At 47.7% G+C, this 22777-nt stretch overlaps 7 protein-coding genes across 7 annotated transcripts; 2 read left to right on the forward strand and 5 right to left on the reverse strand.

The window, feature by feature from the left end:
* Positions 1-1225: 1225 nt before the first annotated feature.
* On the reverse strand, positions 1226-2571 carry BHQ10_000317 (uncharacterized protein; the record flags this gene model as incomplete). Its single annotated transcript, XM_040875396.1, has 4 exons — positions 1226-1249; positions 1303-2001; positions 2078-2303; positions 2357-2571. The coding sequence occupies 4 exons, from the start codon at positions 2569-2571 to the stop codon at positions 1226-1228; spliced, it is 1164 nt and encodes a 387-aa protein (XP_040728822.1).
* Positions 2572-4794: 2223 nt separating this feature from the next.
* On the reverse strand, positions 4795-6381 carry BHQ10_000318 (uncharacterized protein; the record flags this gene model as incomplete). Its single annotated transcript, XM_040875407.1, has 1 exon — positions 4795-6381. One exon carries the CDS (start codon positions 6379-6381, stop codon positions 4795-4797), a length of 1587 nt encoding a protein of 528 aa, XP_040728823.1.
* A 1083-nt stretch (positions 6382-7464) lies between these two features.
* On the reverse strand, positions 7465-8976 carry BHQ10_000319 (uncharacterized protein; the record flags this gene model as incomplete). Its single annotated transcript, XM_040875418.1, has 1 exon — positions 7465-8976. The coding sequence occupies one exon, from the start codon at positions 8974-8976 to the stop codon at positions 7465-7467; it is 1512 nt and encodes a 503-aa protein (XP_040728824.1).
* Positions 8977-14112: 5136 nt separating this feature from the next.
* BHQ10_000320 (uncharacterized protein) lies at positions 14113-15451 on the forward strand (the record flags this gene model as incomplete). Its single annotated transcript, XM_040875430.1, has 3 exons — positions 14113-14335; positions 15118-15239; positions 15299-15451. The coding sequence occupies 3 exons, from the start codon at positions 14113-14115 to the stop codon at positions 15449-15451; spliced, it is 498 nt and encodes a 165-aa protein (XP_040728825.1).
* A 309-nt stretch (positions 15452-15760) lies between these two features.
* BHQ10_000321 (uncharacterized protein) lies at positions 15761-18259 on the reverse strand (the record flags this gene model as incomplete). The annotated part of the gene is made up of 1 exon (XM_040875441.1): positions 15761-18259. One exon carries the CDS (start codon positions 18257-18259, stop codon positions 15761-15763), a length of 2499 nt encoding a protein of 832 aa, XP_040728826.1.
* Positions 18260-18681: 422 nt separating this feature from the next.
* BHQ10_000322 (uncharacterized protein) lies at positions 18682-19341 on the forward strand (the record flags this gene model as incomplete). The annotated part of the gene is made up of 1 exon (XM_040875452.1): positions 18682-19341. One exon carries the CDS (start codon positions 18682-18684, stop codon positions 19339-19341), a length of 660 nt encoding a protein of 219 aa, XP_040728827.1.
* Positions 19342-20274: 933 nt separating this feature from the next.
* Positions 20275-22434, reverse strand: BHQ10_000323 (uncharacterized protein; the record flags this gene model as incomplete). Its single annotated transcript, XM_040875463.1, has 1 exon — positions 20275-22434. One exon carries the CDS (start codon positions 22432-22434, stop codon positions 20275-20277), a length of 2160 nt encoding a protein of 719 aa, XP_040728828.1.
* Between the last annotated feature and the right edge of the window lie 343 nt (positions 22435-22777).

Here is a 22777-nt window from a genome sequence, read left to right on the forward strand (position 1 = left end):
AGCAGAAATGATATGTGAGATGGATTTTCTTGGCTGGAGTGCCGTCTCACGTTGATCTTCTTATGGTAAAGAGTGGTGCGAGAAGATTGTCTTGAGACAGTTCTCTTGAGATAAAGATTTTATTCCTTGTGGGACGGATTGACCGCCGATCGTCAGGGACCCTCGTGGTTGGGGGGAAAGATAATCCTATACTTGATGTAATCCATGATAGCAAACATTGGACAATATATGTCATGTCTTTTTGTTTGGACACTGTAGGTGATACGAGTGTTCATTTGGCGATTAATGATGGGAGATTTCAGGTAACATTGTCACCCCTCGGTGACGGCAGTGGACTGTACTTCCTGTTTCACTTTAGAAGTACGTAGCTAAATTCATGCTACTGAATATAACCAACTTCTTACTGGCCAATCTCTGTAATCGAACAAGCAGCCAAGTCATCCGTGGACCACCGATTTCAATTTCATACAAGTAGTTAACGAGTTAGATGGCTTTGCCTGAAAAGTTCAACTTAGTCGTGATCCGGGGACCTTCATAATCACTCAGTTGAATTTCAAGGCAGTGTCACAGGTGTAGTAATTACTGGGAACTAGGACATAGGCGCAACCAATATCCGAATCTAGCCAGATAGTTAATTAAACAATTTATTCTTTTTTTATTTTTTATATGCAGTTTGTATGGCTAAGCTGAGCTAGTTGTTGTTGGGTGAGCAACTTAAGTCGTGTGAGCAATTTACCCGTAAATTACGTTGTGCCAACAGATGAGCCTGTCATGAACCTGCCATCACTCGATACACACAACGAGGCTTCTTTACAACCGAAAGCACCCTTTTAAATTGGGACCATATTCCTCGTAGCTTATAAGAAAGTACTTCACATCGAGTGTCTTAGCAAGGTCACGTGATACGTAAAGCCCTGAATGTGCTCAACCTCAAACCTACATTAATACTTCTCCAAAGTCACAAACCATGCCTTGAAAAGCTCAAGCTTGGCCGATATAGTGACCTTAATATCTCCCCATCCATCACCCACATGCTTCATCAACTGCGAAGAATTGACCGGATCCCATTCAACTAAGAGAAACAAGAACATGTATGAATAGCTAGATAAAAATAGAACTTCATGATCTATAGAGCTTAATTTATATAAGAACGATAGAAAACATAATATCCAGCCAGGCCTGTCTTTGAGTCCTGATTTGAGAACTTGCACAGCTGAGAGCGACATTACTTCTGATGTGACTTCGGTGCCTTGAGAAAGAATTAGACATAGGTAATAACATATATTGAAGGAGGTCACTTACCTGTGGTGTCGAAACCCAGTCGAAATGTCCAAACCGCTTGGTCAGCCAGACATCTGCAGGCTTTGTTGCACCACCTGGTCCACCAAGAATCGTCTGAGGGTACCCCAAATCAAAAGGCAAAGCATTCTCTATCTTTTGTATCTCCTCCTCCGTAAGTGAGATACTCAACGCATCAATGGTTGCTTTCAAATGTTCGATTTTCCTGCCTCCGATGACTGGAAAAACCCAAGGCTGTTTGGACCTTGCCCATGCTAATGCAATGCTCGTGATATTGGTGCCTCGAGCTTTAGCTATGACGTCCAGGGTATCCGCAGCGATGGCCTTTTCGGGCTTATCAATAAAAGCGATATTGCGGCCTTCTCGCTTTGCTGCTGGATTCTGCTTCTCTTCTGCTCGTTGAGCGGATGTTCGAAAGTATCCAGATCCCAGAACACCGTAAGGCATAAAGGCCATGCCCTCATCATTACACATTGGTATGATATCACGCTCAACGTCACGTTCGGCGGCGGACCATTGGCCTTGATAGACCGAGAAAGGAGTTAATCCTTGTTGCCGCGCATATTCGTTCGCTTTTGAAACAATCCAAGCTGGAGTGTTTGACACTCCAAGGTAGAGCACCTTTCCAGACGATACAAGGTCGTGCAGGGTGTGCATGAGCTCCGCGAGGCTGGTGGTAAAGTCCCAAGTATGCACATAAAACTTTCAACAAAAGACCAATTGTGTCAGCTGTAAGTATCGCAGGTACCGTGCGGATAGAGTGGTTCTCTGGACTTACGATATCCACGTAGCCTGTCTGTAAATTTGCCAGACTCGCCTCAAAAGCTACAAGCAGGGCCTTTCTGTTATTACCGCCAAAGTTAGACTGAATTTTGACTTTGGGGTTCGCTAGCTGCCAGGCAGAGCTGTATTTAGTTGCTAAAACTATCTCGTCACGATTTTCTCGCATCTTCATCCACTCGCCAATGATTTGCTCCGACTCGCCGTGCTGATATACATTTGCACTAAATCAGAAGTAAATTAGTTTTAGACAAGAATGTTTAAGGGTCACACATACGTATCAATGAAATTACCACCATTTTCGTAAAAGAAGTCTAGGATCTTGAAAGAAGCGTCCTTGTCACACTCTCCCATCAAATCTTTCATGCTATTTCCAAAACCCATAGAACCAAGACACAGTGGGCTAACTTTGACAGCGGCATTTGGAGCTAGCTGACGGTGGTAGCCAAGCAAGCTCTTCGGCACAGGGGCAACAGTCATAATATTAGCCATTTTGAAAGAAGTATTCACGTTTCTTGCTAGAGTAGAAGATGATGATAATTTCAAAAGGAAGGGCACTCCGAATGATTTAAGTACCTTGAAGCCAATCAAACCTCTAACTACTTTTGTTATACGAAATTCATTTTAACTAAAAACAGCTTACGAGGTGCATATGATGTTATTCATTTGTTTCAACTCAAATTATTTGGCGATAATTACGGTTTATGTCAGATTGGAAATCAACTGCATGTAGAGTCCTAGAATCTCCCGAAAAGGAAATATCCCAAAACGTTATACGAGCGATCCACTGTGGGGCTCTGTCCGATCATGCCTGCATCCTCCACCCTAATTGCTTATTACTCAGCCACTTGGGAAGAAGTAGAAAATTGAGCATTCGATCTTACTTCAGTTCACAAGTCCAACCGATTCAGAAGATTGAAGATGGAGTAATCTAGCAATGGCTACTAGGAAAGGGTTTGGAGTTTTCTCCATTGCTTCGCCGGAGAATTCATCGGTGCACAGCCCGGGTGTTGATGATACCGGCAGGATGATTCGACAGCGCCAACGTCACCATAAGTCTCGACATGGATGCATTAAATGCAAGTCAAGAAAGATCAAGGTATGATCCTTTCCTCCGTTCCCGTTCCATGCCTACATTCAATGTAAATCCACTTGTATCATGAGCTTATTTTTCTGTAGTGTGACGAGGGTAGGCCTACGTGTCGGAGGTGCTCTCTACGAGGGGAGGAATGCATATTTGAGGATTCAAACGCTGCGGGCCTAATAAGATTGCATCAAAGCAGCCGGAATGTATTTCCAAACCCGACTTTCGATTTTTCCGAAGCACATAGCCTCGTATACCAAACTGGGACTCGTCGGGATCCGCCGCTCAACATCCGTCAGGTCGGAACATCAAGTGAAGAACTAAAGTCACTACATCTCATGTATCACTTTGAACACGTCACATCAGACACGCTGATCTTCGGGAGGCGATTTTGGCGAGACCAAATTCTTCCCCTTGCGTTACATGTTCGTAATCCAGAGTCTTGAAATTCCGAAAGTTAGACTAACGAGTCATGCAGTACGATTATTTAATGCATGCCGTGCTTACTATTAGCGCATCACATTTGAATCATATTCTACCTCAGCAGGCCGAATATAAGAGAGCTATGAGTATTTATCTCAGTCGCGCTCTCCCTGGCTTTAGGTGTGGGATTGGTACCATGACATCGTTACAAGATTCCGACGCAGTTATTGCATGTGGGTTTCTTTTGCTCTACTACGCATGGTATGTTCCTTTCTTCAACACTGAGAGGGACAACACAAACCGGAGCATTGATTCTGATGGTCTGCTCTGGTTTGCCACCGGTCTGAGCGAGGTTATCACCACTGCATACGAGATACAATCCCAAGACAATGTGAATAATGGCATTTTCCGAGACTATGCCATACCAGAATATGTGAAAATGCTATCTGACATTCGCGAAAGGACTGCAAGCGCTGCTGGTTGCCTTTCGTACGACTTCGAAGGAAACTTTCTCAGGCACCCTGCGTCGGCGGGTAAGCTACAAGACAATGTAGCTCCAGAAGGAGGATGTCGAGGAGTTAGAATTGAGGATCGACTCGATCCAATCTTCTACACTGTCGACTCACTTAGTCTTGGGCTAGATACGACCGGCCTCATGCCTTCGTTCATGACATACTCATTGACCTGGCCAACAAAGGCCCCTAGAGAATTTTCAAGTCAAATAAACGCGGGGGAGCCAGACGCACTACTTGTTCTGCTTAGCTTCTACGCGAGTGTCTGGCTGACGTTGTCCAGTGAAGCCTGGTGGGCGCATTGTCGATGTCAGACGATGTGCGAAGTTATCCTATCTCAGCTTACCTGTCAGAAGACAAGTTCCTGGAGGGAAAATATAATGCACATTGCTGAATACTTCAGATTCAAACAAAAGGCGAATGGGACTTGGGAAGTTGGCTTCCCGCCAGCAATACCATATTAGAAGTCTTTCGCAGCTCATCGACTCCTGGAAGATTTTCTTTCTGTTAGTAGACGAATTACTATTACAAAAGCCGAGCAGGTCGATTCGCAACTCGATAGCATGTTCCGATTACATTGGCTTACTATTATAATTTTTGGAAATAAAACGCCACGGATATATCATAGAAAATTGAGTCTGGATGACTTGGTCGTACTCGACCTAGCAGAAGGGCTGAAACTGAAGCAGCCTGACATTAATATTTCTCCAAAGTCGCAAACCATGCCTTAAAAAGCTCAATCTTGGCCGCTGGAGCAACCTGAATAGCACCCCATCCATCACCCACGTGCTGCACCAACTGCGAAGAATTGACCGGATCCCAGGTCGTAAGTCCTTCACCATTTGGGTCCCCCGTCTTAATGAAATTAGCCCAATACCCATTCATCTGGCGCGCAATATTATAGTCCTCCTCCTCCCAGGACAGATCCGTGTCATAAAGATTGTTAAGAACATAATTAATCTCCGATTCATGATAAGCGCCCTGATCCATGCCGGGAGGCGCATGGTCCCAATAATAGTTGTAAACCGGGGCAGTAGTCACGTTGGACGCAAGCCACATCTGTGTCCAAAGCCATGTGCCCACTTTCGACCTATCGGTCCACTGCGAGTTCACGGCGCCACTTGCTGCGGTGTCGTTGTCAGCCGGGTACAGCGCGAGGAATTTGTCGAGCCATTCGCCGCTGAAAGTGGAGTTGAAGTCGCTCAGGTAGGTGTCCACGGTGATGTTTAGCCCGTACGCCGCTCCGCTTTCGTCTTTGGTGTTACCGGTGATTATGGGGACGTTGTGGGCTAGTCCCTGGACCAATGTATCATAGTATGTCGCTGGCATTGCGTAGCCGTCTAATGTCGCAGTAAACTCTATGCTGCCCGGGTTGCTCGGGCTGCTTTCGAGGTCTTCCATGGGCAGCGCGCGGAGTTCAGCGAGTGTGGTCACGTTCAGACTAGCCATGAACTCCTTGCCAGCCTGCAGGCTTTCATTGAGAGGGGTATAACTCTCTGCTAAACTCGTGCATAGCGGATCCTGAGGATCGCGAACACCACTCTCGATAATCGCACCTTTAATTAACCCCTTTGTAAGCGGACTGTTCAGGATGTGGTATGTCGCCGCTGAACCGGAAGACTGGCCCATGACAGTTATATGGTTAGGATCACCGCCAAAATTCGCAATATTCTCGTATATCCACTGCAACGCTGCAAACTGGTCCAGCATGCCCCAGTTTCCCGAGCTATTGTAACCTGTTTCCTCATATCGTTCTTCTGACAATTCAGGAAGAGCAAGCCACCCAAAGCTGGACGCGCGATAGTTGTAGTTGACATACACAATACCCTGATCTGCCATACCACCACCGTCAAACAGAGCATCAGCCGCAGTGGACAGGCCTGGATAACTCCACATCACAACGGGCAACTTTGCATCCGTCGAGTTTGCTGCGCTCCATATATTGAGACTCAGACAGTCCTCGGAGACGGTATAGCTTGAAGAAGACGAAGAATCAGGACATATATCACCCCATGAACTGGCGTTGAAAGTCTCGGTCCATCCCGTCACCGGTTGCGGTGGTTTGAAGCGGTTCTCGCCAGCCGTGGTGGCGGCGAAGGGGATACCTTTCCAGACGGTGATATCTTTCCAGTGTGTTAGGTTGCCGGTGAAGGGGCTGTTGAATGCTGCATAGCCTTGAATGGGGCCATATTGAGTCTGGATAACTTGGTCATATAGAGCTGCCGAGGCGCAGGTGGTTAGGCCTAGCAGAAGGGCTGAAACTGAAGCAGCCTGTGAAGGCATGCTGATTTGAGAATAGCTTAGCTTGTTCTTGCTTCCAATGCGAGCGAGTAGTGCATATGGGATATACAAACGAGAGAGGGTTCAAGCAGCTAAATAGTTTCATGACCCTTACTATGCAGCGACACTGTGGAAAAGGATTTAACCACAGTGCTATATGACTCGTAAGTCTAATGCAGTGACAGGTCGGCCACTTTTGTTTCACGCCGATATCATCATAGAGGACGCGTAAATTTATATCCATAATCTGCAGATCAAGGCTCGGGTTTCTGGGATAGAGCGCCGGATCCGCGCGTCCCCCAGATTCGGCCGAGCTTGTTTTATACGATGGTTGGCGGAAATACTAGTCTGTTTGAGATCAACACTTGGCGACTACGTACCCATTCCGAATATCCACTAGATATATTGATCAGTTGGTCGTATTCGGATCTGAAAATTTTTGGGGAACGGGGATATGTTTCGTACTACGTCGACGGGTAGGTAGCTATATGATTACAAGCAAGTCGATCATACATGTGTATCATGTAATTCAATCAAAGAATTCATATTCCAAAAGGAAGCATAATCGATCTGAGAATGACACAAACAAAAATATCCTTGAGTACCCGAATTCAAAATAGTCAACCATTCCACTGGAAACCGGTAACGATAAAACATAAAAGTGAAACACTCTCGATGAGTCAGATAGAAAAGATAATAAGGAGATACATATAACAATAGCAACTCAAGACGTGTTAGAAATAAAATGAGGAAACAATGGACCTCTGGGGTATCGATATGAAGAATAAACGAAACGAAACAAATGATTACACTGATTGCAATGAGTCCTCGACGTGGTCGACAAGCCATATACAGAACAGCGTTAATATTAGAGAATCAGGTTCTTCTCAGAATGCAAACAAAGTCAATGACATGAACACAGCGTTGTTGCAACCTCAAATAATCAGAAACAGAAACCAACCATAATGCAACCACAGAAATATAATAAGCCAAATCATTCTACAACCAATGTCCGTTCCTCATTGACGCCGCCATTTATGCAACTGATTCGGTCACGTGTATGAATTCAACGAGAATAAAGAAAGCTCACATATCCATCGTGTACTCTTCTTCTTCCTTAAAAATGTTGTTAGAGCTGCCCCAATATGCTGGCTGGCCCGCGCCACTGTTGGTACCACTGCCACCACTGTGGAAAGCAGGGCTTAGACTCTGTGGACTGAGGCCTGCACCGTTCTGGACAGTTTCTCCAGCGATGTTTGTGTGTTTAGGCACGCGAAGTCCACTTCCTGGTGCACGGCTGTAAGTGAACGTGTTCGGGTCATTCTTCTCCATGGCATCAAGAAGCTCAGTTCGCATCCGCTTGTCGTCCTCGGTCTGTTCAAACGGCCAAGTTCCGCCGAGATTTGAGATGAGTTCGGCCAATTCTGACTCTTGCTGCATCTTGACGTGTAGAGCCCACATGAGATCCCTCATCCAGCCGACAGCACCGTTCAAGATATCTCCCTTGTTGGGTCCCTTTTCCTTCTCTTCAATTGGAAGTCCCATGGTGATGTTGCCTGCAGTTGCCCGACGTCCGTTACCGCCAGCCAGCAAAGAAGTGGCATTAGGAGGACTCATGCTGCCTCCTGGTGGAGACAAAGTGGAGTTATTCAAAAGTTGCTTGCGGACTTTGTCGTCCTCCAGACGATGCTGAGGAACAAGGTGAGAAAGATCCTGAATTCTTTCATTGATATTGTCACGGCGTCGTCGTTCCACCATGTTGTGGGAAGCTCGGCGCCTACGTCGCTTTGCCTCTTGTGACTCTAATGCCTGAGCACTGGGATTGTCCACCTTGGCAGGGAGAGATGCATGTTTCCCGGACTTGAGAATTTCCGAAATGCCGGCATGATGAGAGTGGAGATTGGGTGAGGCAATTGGTGATTCAATAAATGACTGCGCACTTCCTGGGGTACCATCCCATTGGTTGGACAGGGTCTTCTGGTGCCTGTGTTGGAGATTGGAGGCACGAATAGGCTGCGATGGGAAGCTTCCAGAGTCTGGTGTATTCAGGTTCAAAGCACCAATGGCTGGCGTCTTGGGAGTCATCGGGTTCCTGTCAGAGTTTGAACGATCCATGGTTTGCAAGCTGGGGCGTGTCTTGCCATTGAGGAAACTATGGTCAAAGTGGTTGGGAGCACTCAGGTGAGACGGGGTGCCCTGATTAGGCATCTGGAACTGATCATAGTTGAAACTGTTTTGCAAGAAAGGGCTGTGCATGGGAGCTCCATCGGGTGTTTGTGAGTACATTTGGGTCATCTGGCTTTGGTGACTCATGGAGAGACCTTGGTTCTGTCGCTGGTCATGCATGAAGTTCATGCCATCGGCGCGTGACATGCCATTTTGTCCATTGAGGTCAAGGTCCAGCAGTTCATCGGTGTCAATTCCAGAATTTCCCATGTTGAAGCTGGCGGACATGTTTTGCTGAGATCCAAAGGAGTAGGGCATGAACATTCCGTTCTGCATAGTGAGATTTGACGGGTCGACAGCGTCGTTGCCGTTCATGTTACCGAAGTGGTTGTCGAATTGTTGATTGGCCATAGTGTATCCAGACTGAGACATCGTCTCATGCAAGGCTTTGTGCAAAGTGGTGCTTATCGCGAACAAGGCTGGCCTCTACCATGCACTATCAAATATCAATGGCAATTTACCCAAAAGAGGTACCAAGCTGGTCGCAAAAGATTGGCGATAGTCTCAAGTGTTGGCTGCTGAAGTTACGATCGCATTCAAGTTTAGTTGCAGCAGTGATATAATCTTTTCGGTGACCGAAATGAGTCAGAGTACTGCGCGTCGATGATCAATTGAAAAGAAAGTGGGAATCGCAACTATCAGATGAAAATGTCAGCCCATTCGTCATGATACAAAGCCAAATAAAAGTGATTTCAAACAGAACGGCAGTTGGCGGATGAACTTGAGGGGGTAGCTGAAAAGAGGGGTGGCGGATCAGTCAGCAACGTACTCGTTAGAGAGTCCTTGACACGAGCTAAGACGAATGACAGCAGACGAGCGTCAGTATAAGAATAAGCTGAGACACGAGGCGAAAGATAACGATAAGTATAGCAGGAACAGGTCTGTTTTGATGATTGTCCAGGAGGAGGAAGAGGGAAGGAACAGCAAAACTGGGGGAGGAGAGAAGGAGAGCACGGGGCAGGCGTGGCTTGGCGGCGGTGTGGATGTTTTCTGACTGGCTGGCGGCTTGGCCGAGAGCGGTGAGCCGAGTACGCCCAACAACTGGACAGACACCGCCTAATTTATCTCTTTTTGTTCTCCCTTGTGAATCTCGTCGCGACTCTACACAGAAGCGCTCTCAGACCTCGGGCCCCTGCGGCTGACGTATCAATCAGGGCTGAGAGACTGGCTCAGATGAGGCACGATCTCGACAGTCCCGCTTAGTGACCCAGTCCGACTGCTGCCTGCCTGCGCCGTTTCCGACCCCCACGAGGTATGAGACAAGGATGTAGGCAGAGAAGGAAGACAGAATAACAAGGCCAGGCAGTGCACGGAGATGGAAACACCTACCGGTTATAGTCCAAGGTAGTGTTGGTTAAGAATGATGAAAGGTCTAGCATGAAATTAGGATACGTTCAAACAAATGTGCCATATCAATATACACTTACCTTGGTGAAGTATGTTGATGGGATGAGGTATTTCTTGTCTGAACATTCCACGTGGCGCCAGTTAGTGATGGACTTCGGCAAGGTCCGAAGATATTAAGAGACATACATACCACTGATGAACAGCAAAGACAGATGGCTACCTATCTGTACCCACTGCTTTGGCGGGTAGGGCTGCGTACAACAACGCAAGGTACCCGTCGAGACAAGTTGGACGTTGTTGGTGCGATAGGTGGAGAGTTACCTGAGTGCTGGTGCTGATATGTGTCTTACTTAGCGACTTACTATGGCAAGGGCATGAGTAGATCGAGTCGATCGAGGCGGATGGGACCCAAGATATAGCTGTGTGCGAATACAAGACGAACACGTAGTCAGGGAGGAAACTCTACTGCAGGGTCCGCGTCTCCGAAGAGGGAACGCCGTCTGTTTTTAAAACAAAATCCCAGGCCAGATCGGGGGGGTCCTGCATCTCTCATTTGATACTATGACATCGAGGGTCATGCAGGACGTCGATCGGCCGGCTCTGAGGACAAGGCTTTATTTTCTGCTACGAAGTAGTACACACACACACACACTAAGCTCTGTCGTAATCAGATGGAACCGCTTTCCGGTTTTCTTCTAGATTACTGATCTCGAATGTGTCAACGTGGGCAGGGCTACCCAGGTAAAAGGGCGAATAGGGTGGTGGGATGGAGCGGAGTGAGACGAGAGATGCCGGCGATTTCGAGGAAGCCTACACTATCTTAGAAGATTGTGGAATATTTTACAAAAAGTGTGTGTGTGGGTGGGCATCTTGTCTTGTCGCACAGCCCGATTCTGACTGCTTTTGTATTTCTAATAGTAAAGTTTGCTGTCCCATGAACAAGGAAAGGTAGGAATCTTGATCATCAAGCCGGAGCCAAACAGGGAAATGATGACTCACGCGGAGACGCAAGCGAAGCTTAGGGCAAGGCAAATAGCACTGATTGAAGTCTAGAATGTATCAGATGGCCCGGCAGCTTGACATGGGTCAAACATAGCTGACCAGGCAGCGTGAGGGCACTCAGTCACCCTACTCAGACTAAGGGGGGGGACGATTTGGCTCTAGTTTTTACTCTGATCTATGATACTTTTCTGAGTTGGGTAGCGACTGATTTAGGTCGATGTAGTAGTTTACTAGTGGGGCAAGCGACGATAGTAGTATTCATGCTCTAATATGAGAAGATCACTAAGCAATACTACTACTACTACTATTAAGTTACTACATACTACTACTAACCATAGTACTACCAGCGAAATCGAGTTGCGATGGAAGCTTGGACCGTTTCTGGTGCTGCATGAAAGGTTTGAGCGATCTGAATGGTCTGGCTTGCTACGCCATCCTAGCACTGCAGCGGGCGCTTTGCTCAGAATGTAAGCACTGTACCTGTGCCCTCCGTCTCGCCTAAACCCTGGAACACATGGGCCTTTGTGACACCTGCAGGTCTATCTCGCGTCTGTGCTGAGCTGTTCATCACATAGAATGAATAGGTCTATCTGAATATAAATACGTCGTGTCCATGCATCTTGGACCAAAGGTTCTGTCGTGGCAGCAAATAAAGACTCCATACGGTGCCGATTCATGAAACGTGCGGGCCCGCATTCCAGCTCCAAGCTGGAATGAGAGCAGGATAAGCGAGAGTCGGTCTTCCGTATCTTTCCGGGTCAGAGACTGAGAGAATGTCCTTTTGGCAGCCTTCCAAGGTTGACTCGGTGGGAGCCAGTGGATATGATAAGGCGATCTTGCCGTCTTCCCGTCGCGGTTCGGCCAGTTGCGCGAAGTGGGGTATCTGCTATCTTATATTCCTCCTCTACTATGTACATTCATGCTGATGCTGTGTGGTACAGAGCTGATAATTGATCCCTGCTGGACATCACAAATGGGCAGTACTAGCAGTGAAAGGAGAAATCTACCACCGGCTGTTGTGATTTCTATTGGCCATCGCCACGGCTCTTGTTGTTCGGCGCACCGACATCCACACTTCGGGAGGCCTAATCGGTTCTCCACCATCTTGATTCTACCCCTCACATCCTTTGTCTTGTACGACAGGACGTAGTATACTGTACGATGTCTGCGATGTCTGTATGCATCAATACATCATCGACGGGAGCAAGCAGATGGTTCTCCTCCTGCAAGATGCGCCAATCATTCTCCCATCTTCCACATCTTCCAGACCCTTCAGAGAGAGAGAGAACAGACCCCGCGGATAACTCACCCAGCCAACCACGTCTGTACATCCATGGATATGCTCCCCAGTATAGTACACAGTCGAAGTTACAAGAGGATACGTATCAGAACCGATATCAAAATAAATAAAATCAAGATATACTTCTGCACAGCGCTGGTGCATGATCGACTCGACTAAATGGATCGCCAACGGATAGCTCCCAGGCATGTACTCCTAGGACGTACTAACGAGAGAGATAGATTAAGAGATGCGCGCACTATCAATAATTGAGCATAGCGCATAAGCACGCCAGAAGAGGAATTATGCACAGTCCCAAAATCGAGACATCTTCCCCTCTCCCTCCACACAGCCTTGGTAATTGGTGGATGCTACACACCACCATTTGAGGTCAAGCAGAATAGAGAATGCGCTTTTTTGTCTGTCTCGGGGTTCTCGGTGTTGCACGTATCGGCTTGACCGTCTTGCTATGACTGAGACCTCTGCTCTGGTCTGATTTTGGGTCGTGTACATAGTCATGGGTGGTGGAAAGTAGAAGTTGAGTCTTCCAACTTGGAGTCCGATCTGACTCGTTGTAGAGTAACTTGCTCCGTAAAGTATCGATCAGCCAATCAGAAGCGTGGCTGAGCACTGACTGGGCTAGGCGGCTGACCCGTCGCGCCAAGCCCCTACTAATAATGGCCTGAGGCTGCCGTCATCCAAGCTCTTCTCCACAAGCTAACGTCAACTCTAACCAAACTGCTACCAGAACACACACCCATCACTCTCTACCGTCAGCACAGCCTCCAGCACAGCTAGCTGCCTCTGTTGCTATAGCTTCTGCCTGCCTGATTACGACAATTCGTGCTGCCTATACTACAACATCATATCACCATCCGCACTCTCCCGACGAGCAGCCTATTTATCGCCCTCCATCTCTGATCCTCTGTAGTCGTCATTCTTCCCTCTTTGTCTCATCGTCGCTCCTCCTTCTGAGACAACCGGATAATCTTCGTCCATGATAGCGGCCTCTGCATCGACCTAAAAAGTCATCTGACATCCCTAGATGCTACGAGTCGCCCACCACCCCTCCTCCTTCGTCCAAGAGCAGAAAGAGGACTCCTAATTCTTGAACTCCGGATTGGTCGACACCCACACTCTTACACATACACACACACACACATTCTGTCTGCTTGTGTCGGTGCTTCAAACCTTGCGCGCGTCTTACTGGAGGAAAGAGGCKCTTCCATTCTTCAGTACGTATATTCCATTCTTCAGTACGTACACTGCACMCCCCCCTCCGCCAGTCTACCTCCGCTGCGCCCAACGTTCTGTCCTTCCCATCTCCATGACTAGTCGGCTTCGTATTGCTCGCTCACTGTTGCCGATCGGCCCGCTCGGAAAGATTCCAGTTGTTTTTGTAATCTGTATTGACATATCGCCTATTTTTCCTAGTTGCTATCTCCGGCTACGATTGGTCATTTTGTCCCATCCATCGTACTGTATATCCTGCGCCTACTGCGTACCTATTTTCGTCCGTTTGTTGCTGCTTGATCAGGTGGCAACGGCCCTGAATCAGTTCTATAATTTTGAAAGCAGCACACTAAAGAGAAAAGTTTGACCGGTACAACTGGACGAGGGACGATATACTCCCGTAGGGTTCTCCGGATTGTCACCTGGCCTTCCTCATACGAAACGACTACCGGTTTTATTGCGCTAGTGTACTTACTATAGCAGATCATCTGCATTGCATCAACAATTAGCAAGCGATTAGGTTCTTGGCTTGCACCCCTCATATCCGCAACGGACGGCTTTAGGTATACGCTAGTTATCTATCTGTGGATCATCGGACCTAAGTTGATGTGCATATCGAACATTCACGACAATTCAACAAGGGCAAAATGGCTTCTGCTTCGTTCCGGGAGAACATGAATTCGCTGGGCTGGTCACGGCGAGACCAGGATACGCCAGTGCGAACAGACGCAAATACGCCCATCCTATCCCGACTCCGGTCTCTAAATCCGTTCGGTAGCGGTGAGGGATATCTTCGACTTCCGACTCAAGAACCCGGGGCACCTTTACCCGCGCCGTCCAGGCGAGAGGAAGAGGAAAGTTTCTTTGCGCGTATGTCTCCACTCAGTCTTCTTGACATCTTTCTCTTTTCTCCCCGCCTATTGTCTTCCTGCTTTTGAGCTCGTGATTATCTTTCTCGATCTACTGCTGCGAGCCCGGGTGATACCAACTCAGTTCCTGCGTTCTCCCGGGTTCACATGCATTGGATGCAGAAACAAAAACAGGCTTCCATGTTATCCGGGATAGGTGTAAAATGACTAACCATTGTTCATGCGTACTTAGTAAGTCGTTGGGATCGAATGCTTGTCTTTGGTGCATGTAACCTTGGAGCTGCTGTCTGCTTCTTACTATGTTTCGTTCTGTGGCCGGCTTTGATAACGAAACCCCGCAAATTTGCCATTTTGTAAGTTGCCTCCCCCATCCGCCGTCTCTCCGTTTTTCAGTTTAGTCGAACCCGTGTCTTTGATTCGTTAGGTGCTTGGTCAAGGTGGTAGTGACTTGACTTGGATGGGTGACACACATGCAGACTCATGATCGCCAATGGCATGTGAACGAGGGTTCAAGCCACCTTAGTACATGGATTTAGCTTCCCCGTCCCATGCGCTCTGCACCTGTCCTGTGGCTTGACAAATGATATCCCCTTTCCCTGATTTCTAGGGGAAGAATGCGCCTGATTCCTTTTCGTCTTCACAACTTGCGCCCCAACAATGTCTCATTTCGTGCACATGCATAGCTCTAGCATTCCTGATTTGTCTTTCTTCTTTGATAATATGACGCACTAACTAACCTTTGATGGATGCACAGATGGTCCGTCGGCTCAACTCTGTTCCTAGCTTCGTGGGCTGTCCTCATGGGCCCCATCACCTACATCCGCCATCTCCTTTCCGGACCCCGACTACCCTTCACAGCCGCCTACTTTGGCTCTATCGCAATGACATTATACTTTGCCGTAGGCGTACGTCTTTCCCTTGCCCTCACTATCCCTGAGATGATATGCTGATGAGTACCATACAGTTACAAAAAAGCTTCCTCACTTTGTTCGCCGCTATATTCCAACTTGTCGCGCTGGTATGGTATCTGGTCAGTTACTTTCCTATGGGTAGTACCGGGTTGCAGTTTATGGGACGGTTTGGGGTTCAGAGGGTCGCGGCTTGGGTTAGTGGTTAACACCCCCTTCATGCCCTACGGGCAAGTGTATATGAGGACTGGCGACTGGAGTAAGGCACGACGAATATATAGTTGTGTTCGATTGTATATCTTTATTAATATTGCTGATGTGTATTTTGCGCCCTACTTCGATTCAAAGGGAGGGAAGTTTCATGAATGTATGCGTTTGTGCGAACGATTCTTGTATCATACTACTTGTGATTAATAAATAGACCATGAGAAGACTATTTTTTCAAAGCTTCAAATACTTTTTTGCAACTAATGAGCTTCACTTTGGTAACCCCCACGCAATGATCCAGGCGTTGCTGATTACTTCCCCCTCATCATAACAGGCAAAATACTACCCTCCAGCACCTTGACACCAGGAATCTCCGCCTCCCAAATCCCCGTATCACCGCCGGACCCGAATTCCAACCACTTCTGTAGTAGGTCGTTGCTCTGTTTGGGCTTGACGTCCGGATTCGCTGTACCCACTGTGATATGTGGCACGGCGTTGGCGCAGGGCCACGATGAAGGGAGTTTCTCCTGGCTGTTATTGTTTCCCTCAGGTACCAGAATACGCACGACAAAAGCCATGATCTCGTCATTCCAGACCAGTCGCTCAACGCGTACGCGGGCATCTGCTAGTTTTGTGGGTGGGTTGATTGGTAGTCCCTGAGAGACGCGCTCGTTCATTCGGTTGATGTACAGATCGGTGTATTGTTCCCAAATCTGCGGCTGTTCTCTGCTGGCTGCACGATGGATCAGAGTTACATGGAAACTGGGCTGGATGCGGCGCGAGTTCTTGAGGTGGTGGTACAGCTTGTTTCGCTCTGCTGGGCCGGAGTTGTCGTTGAATATCGAGGTGAGAACTTGCTGAATATCTGTAGGAGGAACCAGTATTCCGATATACTCAATGTGCTTGGCCGATACCATGGGATCTTGGGCTTTGTTGGCGCTGATGGCGGTGTCGTTCTTCTTGGACGCCTTTTCTGCCTTCTTGTCTGTCTTTTTGCTGGTTCCCCAGCTAAGATCTGTGTCGACGCGGTAATCGTTCAGTGCCGATGCAAGAGCAGCATCTAGCTCGGCGCTATCGGGGATTCGCTTGACGAGGGTCGGATATACAGAATGCAACCTGGTAACAATCTTTTCCAGATTCTCACGAGATGAATCTCTCACGTCTAGGTCGATGACTTCGTGGAAGTACATGTCAGGTTCTCGATCTGTATCAATTGCCTCGAATCGCTGTAAAAACCCCTCCATTATTCCGATAATCTCTCCACTGTCCTTGCTTCCAGCTCGGATAGTTTGATGGTTGTCTCCTCGGGTGAGAACACGTTCTCTGGTAATGTGCCGAATATCATCTAGCAACAATCCCTTGGGCTCATGGACCCAGTGTAACGCAATGAACTTGGCATCGGGAATGATTTTCGTCACATCATCTATGAGCTGTTTCCTCTCTCTTTTCTGATGATTGTTCCGGTCCGCTATGACAGCATTTTGGGCTGCTAATGAGTTTGTTACCATCAAGGCGAACTTTTGGGATTTATTCTTTTGTTGGACCAGGTTATCGTTCTGGATATGGCCCCAGTCAAATAGATTAGCCAATGCTAAAGCAACCGTTGTCTTGCCGCATCCGATCGATGCAACGGGAACCAAGACGAAATTCCTAGCTGGCATCTCCGATTCGAGATCCCCCTCATTCTCCATGGCAATGATTTCTGAACCTTTCAGTCCTCTCTCATCCAAAAATCCTTGCCTCATGGAAATGATACCATGGTTCTGGTTGTACAGTTTGGCGATCTTGGGGTCCTTGGCCATTTGTCGTCGAGCGTATATCAGATACTCTTCTGTGATCTTTTTGTGCTTCCTGATGTTGGGTACTCTCCCTGCTATTACCGCCTTTGTCGCTTCACGCCACTGTCGGTACATCAAATATGGCTCCTCGAACTTGTATTTGAAGAACCAATCTCTATAACCGTCTGACTTGCCGTCTCCTAATTGACAACGGATAACGAAGCCTTCGGTGTCTCGACCGTTCCATGATCCCGTTTCAGCGCATTTGTCCAGGAAGTCCTTGACTGTCTTGATGTCCTCCATGACAACGAATTCGGCTTTCTTGAAGCCCCATTCATCGGCAAATCTGTGTACTTCTGAACCAGGCAGTGTTGTGAATTCAGGGAGGTTGTAGTTGAGTCCATGAAGATAAATTCCAGCCGCATCTTCGTCGTACGCAAGGACGTGCTCTTCAAAGCGGTCATCACAGAGCTCGCCAACAGCAGTAACATTCATCTTCCGTAGCTCCAATGCCAATTCCTTGACTGTCTTGCCGACTTTGCTGAGATGTCTTTCAACCCATTGCTCGCCAGCTTGAGCATGGCTGATTGGTGTATCAGCCCGTTTGCCGGTTGAATGCTTACTGCAAACCAGAAGCGTGCCGTCTTCCAGACCTGATATGAATATAATGCATCCATTCTCTTTGACACTGAGCTCATAAGGGCCCCGCGTGTTGGTCTCGACGTTGCGCCACCTCGTCTCGTTTACTTCATCCACGTTGAAGAACTTGTCGTAGCCCCGAATACATATTTCATCACGCCCATCCTTGAGTTTCGTAGTAAACAGACCGCGAGCGTAGGTGGGCAAGTCTGATCTCTTGTAATCCCAATCCATGAACCGCCATGAATGCACAGAGATGTTCTGGGATCCGGCAACAACAAAGGTTGACTTTTTGCAGCTAAAGGTTTTCCTCGATTCGCTTCTGCTTCTCTTGGTTGCGGCATCTAGGCTTTGCACCATTTGGCGAACTTCATGGGGATCTTGTTCCACCATGGTGACGCACCTTTCTGGGGTGTAGCTATCGGTGCGGGACGGTCGATTTGCCAGTGCGGAAAGTTGTCGGTATTGTTATTCTTCCTCTCCTTAAGTGACTGATCAGGAGAATGTTGAAATGCGCAAATGGTTCTTTTATATTTGCCTGAGAAGAATTGTTGAATGACATAAAATTGGAAAGCACAGAGAGTGGATCCTTCCTCTTTAGGAGGCCGCGGGGCAACGTCCGAAAAGAAAAGCGCGGGTGTCTCCTGCCCAAATTGAATTTGATTTTGTTTGTGCTCAGCCTCATCAAATCTGCCTTTCCTACTCATTTACACCTTACAACCTCCAATAACTCTTTGTTTCTGTTGCGCCTCAAGAACTTTGGCTGGCGCTAATCCCTCTCTCTCATTGTGACTCATACTCTCCGATTAATCACAATGAGTCAACCGAATCTCTACATCCTTGCCGCCGACAACCCCTCGGCCGTCCTCAGCCACCTGCGATCCGATTCATCGCGCGCTTCAAACCAGGACGAACATGGGTACTCCCTTCTCCACGCAGCCGCTTCCTACGGACACATCGAGCTACTCCGTGCGCTCGTGCAGGAGTTCCACGTAGACCCCAATCTGACCGACGAAGATAACGAAACATGTCTTTTCGTGACGGAACAGTTGGACATCGCGAAATGTCTCGTGGAAGAACTCGGCGTTGACGCTAAACACACAAATGACGAGGGATTCACGGCTCAGGAAATGATTGAGAGCGAAGGGTCGTTTATGGATATTGCAGCCTATCTGGGAGAAGTCACTGGGAACACAAGATCCGAAGCGCAATTGCAAGCGCTACGAGATGTGCACCCGCCGCCACCTCTTCCGCACAATATCAGCGTTAATTTGGGCACCATGTCTCAAGAGGATGTCGACGGAGAGGCCGGCGAAGTTGACATAGAGTTCAGGAGGAGAATTGCCGAATTGGCGGCTCGGGAAGACTTTCATACTGAAGCAGGGCAGAACCAATTACGCGCCTTGGTTACAGATGCGCTCAGAGGCGTTGGCGCACAGACTGAGGATAGAGATGTTCGACGAAGGACCGAGTGATACGCTTTCAGAAAGTGGAATTCTACATACTTGTCGCTACCATTATTGATGCACGGTGAATTAAGAGTTCCAGATGCTTTGGATAGTTGATGGCGGCGTGCACGGAATGTCCGCTATTGTTCGACTCAACGAAGTCTTATAGCACGACCAAGCTATGTGGAGGCTAACCCGTGGGCAGATACCCTCATGCGCCAGCACACTGATGAAACCCATGTATAGATCCGAGCAGCTGAATCGAATCTCTGAGGGACAAGGTTGGCGATGACTCGGTCAAGGGTCATATGACGGCGGCCAGTTTAATGTAGGATATGTTGCAGAGACTGCGCATGCACCTCTGTCATGTCAGTATTGTAACAGACGGATAAGTTAGCTGACGCAAAGTCGGAACACATCAGAATCAGACGAGAAGATTGGGGCTCCAGGATAATGAAACTATCTAGGTGGTTTTTCAACTGTTCTATAATTGAAAATGTGCTTTAAGTATGTGAGAATAGTACCATGATATTTTGATTCGCGGGTATCTAGCCACTCTAATCTTCATCAATGCATTAGATATGTAAGCCGCATGACGAGCGGCCAACAGAAAATATGCAAATGAAGACAACAAAACAAATCAGGGTAATAATACTAATATTACAACTAAGTTCCTCCCAATACCAGCCTGCCACTAGTAAGAATAAAAAAAGGTCCGCACCATAACGCCTGTGACCACATGTCCCAGATCATGCTCAGCCATGGAAATGCTAGCGTGAGTTCTAAACAATGAAAAATATGTCGGAATCGATGAGCTCCAAGTCAAGCTCTGTAATTGAAGTAATGAAAATGTCCAATAAGAATGTAAAATCAGACACGCAAAGCCCGCTTTGATCATAAGCCTGAGATGATGAGAAAGGAGATAAGTAAAATGAAGGAAATGTCGGACGAAGCGATTGATTATAAAACTTCGTCAATGCTTCGTGTAATCAATAATTCTTGTCGCTGGGGTGGAGATCGAGGATCGAATAATGACTGCCCAAACCCTAACGTCACAGGAGCGTCTCCTGCCAAGTCTCCGGCAAGAGTCCGTGAAATGGATGAACACATGTAAGGAGCCGCTCGGGGAGATAGTATTGACGGCGACGAAGGAACGTCTTGCATCACGAGATCCATTTGAACTGTCGGATAACGAATATGTGAGACTTGTCGTGTCTCATGTTTGTTGACAGGCTTGGCCAAAGACTCGGAACTCGGGTATTTCTCTCGAAGCGGCAATGGCCGTGGTAATAGTCCCCGACCGTTGGAACTATGTTGCTTCTGCAGTGGAGGAAATGGTTTGACAAAGGGTTTCGTAAAGGTGGTTTGCATCGGAGAAAAAATCATTTCTGATATCGTAGACGGGGTCGGTTGTACCTGACTTTCGACTTGCTGTACCGGTGCTAGCTCAGAAGTCTCCTTCTCAACAGATGCAGGCAACGAATCCTGTTGAACTGGCCGAGACAAATGTGGTGTTTTGAACCAGTCTGGGTTTGGCGCCTTGACTGGTTCGTCACGTTGTACTCGAGATCGGAAATCAGTCAACTGATAGATTAAACTCATGTTTGGTCCAACCCAGCGACTCTTGCCCTTGACAATGCTGTACATGTCATTGAAATCAAGGTCTCGATTCTTATATAAGCCATATGCGATGACCAAAGAAGCCGATCTACTTGCTCCTAGCTGACAATGAATCAAGACGGATTTTCCCTGGTTGATTCGACTGTCAACCAATTGGCATAATGTTGCCAAGTCTTCTAGAATCTCTGAATTATGATCCCATGGCACATGTATGTATTCTGGTGTTGAACTCTTCTCGACCTTTGGTGTGGTAGGACTGTTGGATTCCGAGGGTAAAGATTCAAACGCAGAATGAAAAGATTCTTCAGAGATAGCAGTCATTGGCTCGGCCATCGACAGCCTCTTGGCAAGAGACACAGGCCGTCTGAGGGTTGAGACGACAGTTTCTGGTTTAGCCTCTATGTCGTCAGCAAAGGGGTTCAAAACCTCCTTGGCTACATTGATAACCACATCAAATTTTGAAGCTTCTTCTCGTGTAGGTTCCAAATATAGATAGACTCCAGAGTCGTAGATTTTTATTGGTCCATCAGGGTAACTTTGTTCAGTACGTTTGGTCGATTCTCGTGAATCGAGGTGATAATCATCTTCCTCCGTCACTTGCTGCAGACTAGTACCAGAAATAGCTTGTGATTGTCGAGAAGGATGTGGAGATTCTTGCCAGCTGCCAGGCATCAAAGGAGTGCCATCCTGTGTAACAGGTCTAGGTAGCTGCATACCATTCAATGGGGCGGCGGTCGGAGAAAAGATAGATAATGAAGGTGATGATTCGAAATGTCGAAGAGAGCGCTGCGGAATGCTTGGAGTAGGGGGAATAATGTCTGTAACGTCACGAGCGAATGTGGTTTGATCGAATGCGGGAGTGCGAATTGTGAGATTTGCGGGTTTTCGACGAGCGGTCTTTGCAGGTCTGTGAACGGGTGATGGAGGGGCGGAGTAATTCTGACTCGTGGCTTCGACTACCGATGCTGTAGAAATCGCTGGTCGTGATATTTGACATGGCATCTTCAAAGAAAGATTTTTGAGGTTGCGGGCTCGTCTTCCCGGTGAGACCGGCCGAGTAGTAGAAGCGATCATTGATGGCAGCGGAGCCAAGGCAGAAGCTGGCGCCTCTGAAAACATGGCCATTCTTTCTGTGATTTCCGGTATTCTGATCGACTTCGGGTAGGGCAATTGCAAAGCTGAGGGCGACTCAGGCGAAGAGCTCGGCGATGTGTCCGTCACGGATGTGGTGTCAAAGGTAGAAATTGTAGTCGTAGGTGAAGAATCAGTTGACTCTGAAAGTCCCGAAGACGATACGCTCTCACGATGTTCGAAGGAAATAGGATGCTCAGTTGTGGGAGCAAAGTTGTTCTCTTGAGCAGGCCCCAACGAATGTGTAAAGAGCGAACGGTTTTCTTGCTGCGGCGAGTTGTTCGAAGTGTAATTGGCCGAGTCACTAAAGTCTCGGGCAAAGGAAGGGAGCGAGGCGTAAACTAGCGAGGGACCTGTTTGGACGGGCATCTTGAGGGTCGAAAGAGCAGTCAGTCTGCGTTTGGTCGACAGCGCCCGCCCACGGTCACTTGCACCTCTTTGCGTTCGATCACAAAGAGCAGAAGAGCTGTGGCATCCGGAAGGGTGACGGTATATGTAAAGATTCGTATTTGCGGTTGCTACCTGCGCAAAGGATCTTTTCGAATGAATGCGGTCAGTATCCATCATGATCGAGTATATAACGAATGACAACGGTGATAACGGTCTGTGTTCTGGGAATCAAAAACTGTGGCAGGTTGTGAAGATTATGGCGAGGTAGAAGTTATGGATAGACGTAAAGCATGGCCACGCTCAGCTAGGCTTTTTTGAAGAA

Source organism: Talaromyces amestolkiae (assembly GCF_001896365.1).
Source record: "Talaromyces amestolkiae strain CIB chromosome Unknown scaffold1.1, whole genome shotgun sequence".
NCBI lineage: Eukaryota > Fungi > Ascomycota > Eurotiomycetes > Eurotiales > Trichocomaceae > Talaromyces > Talaromyces amestolkiae.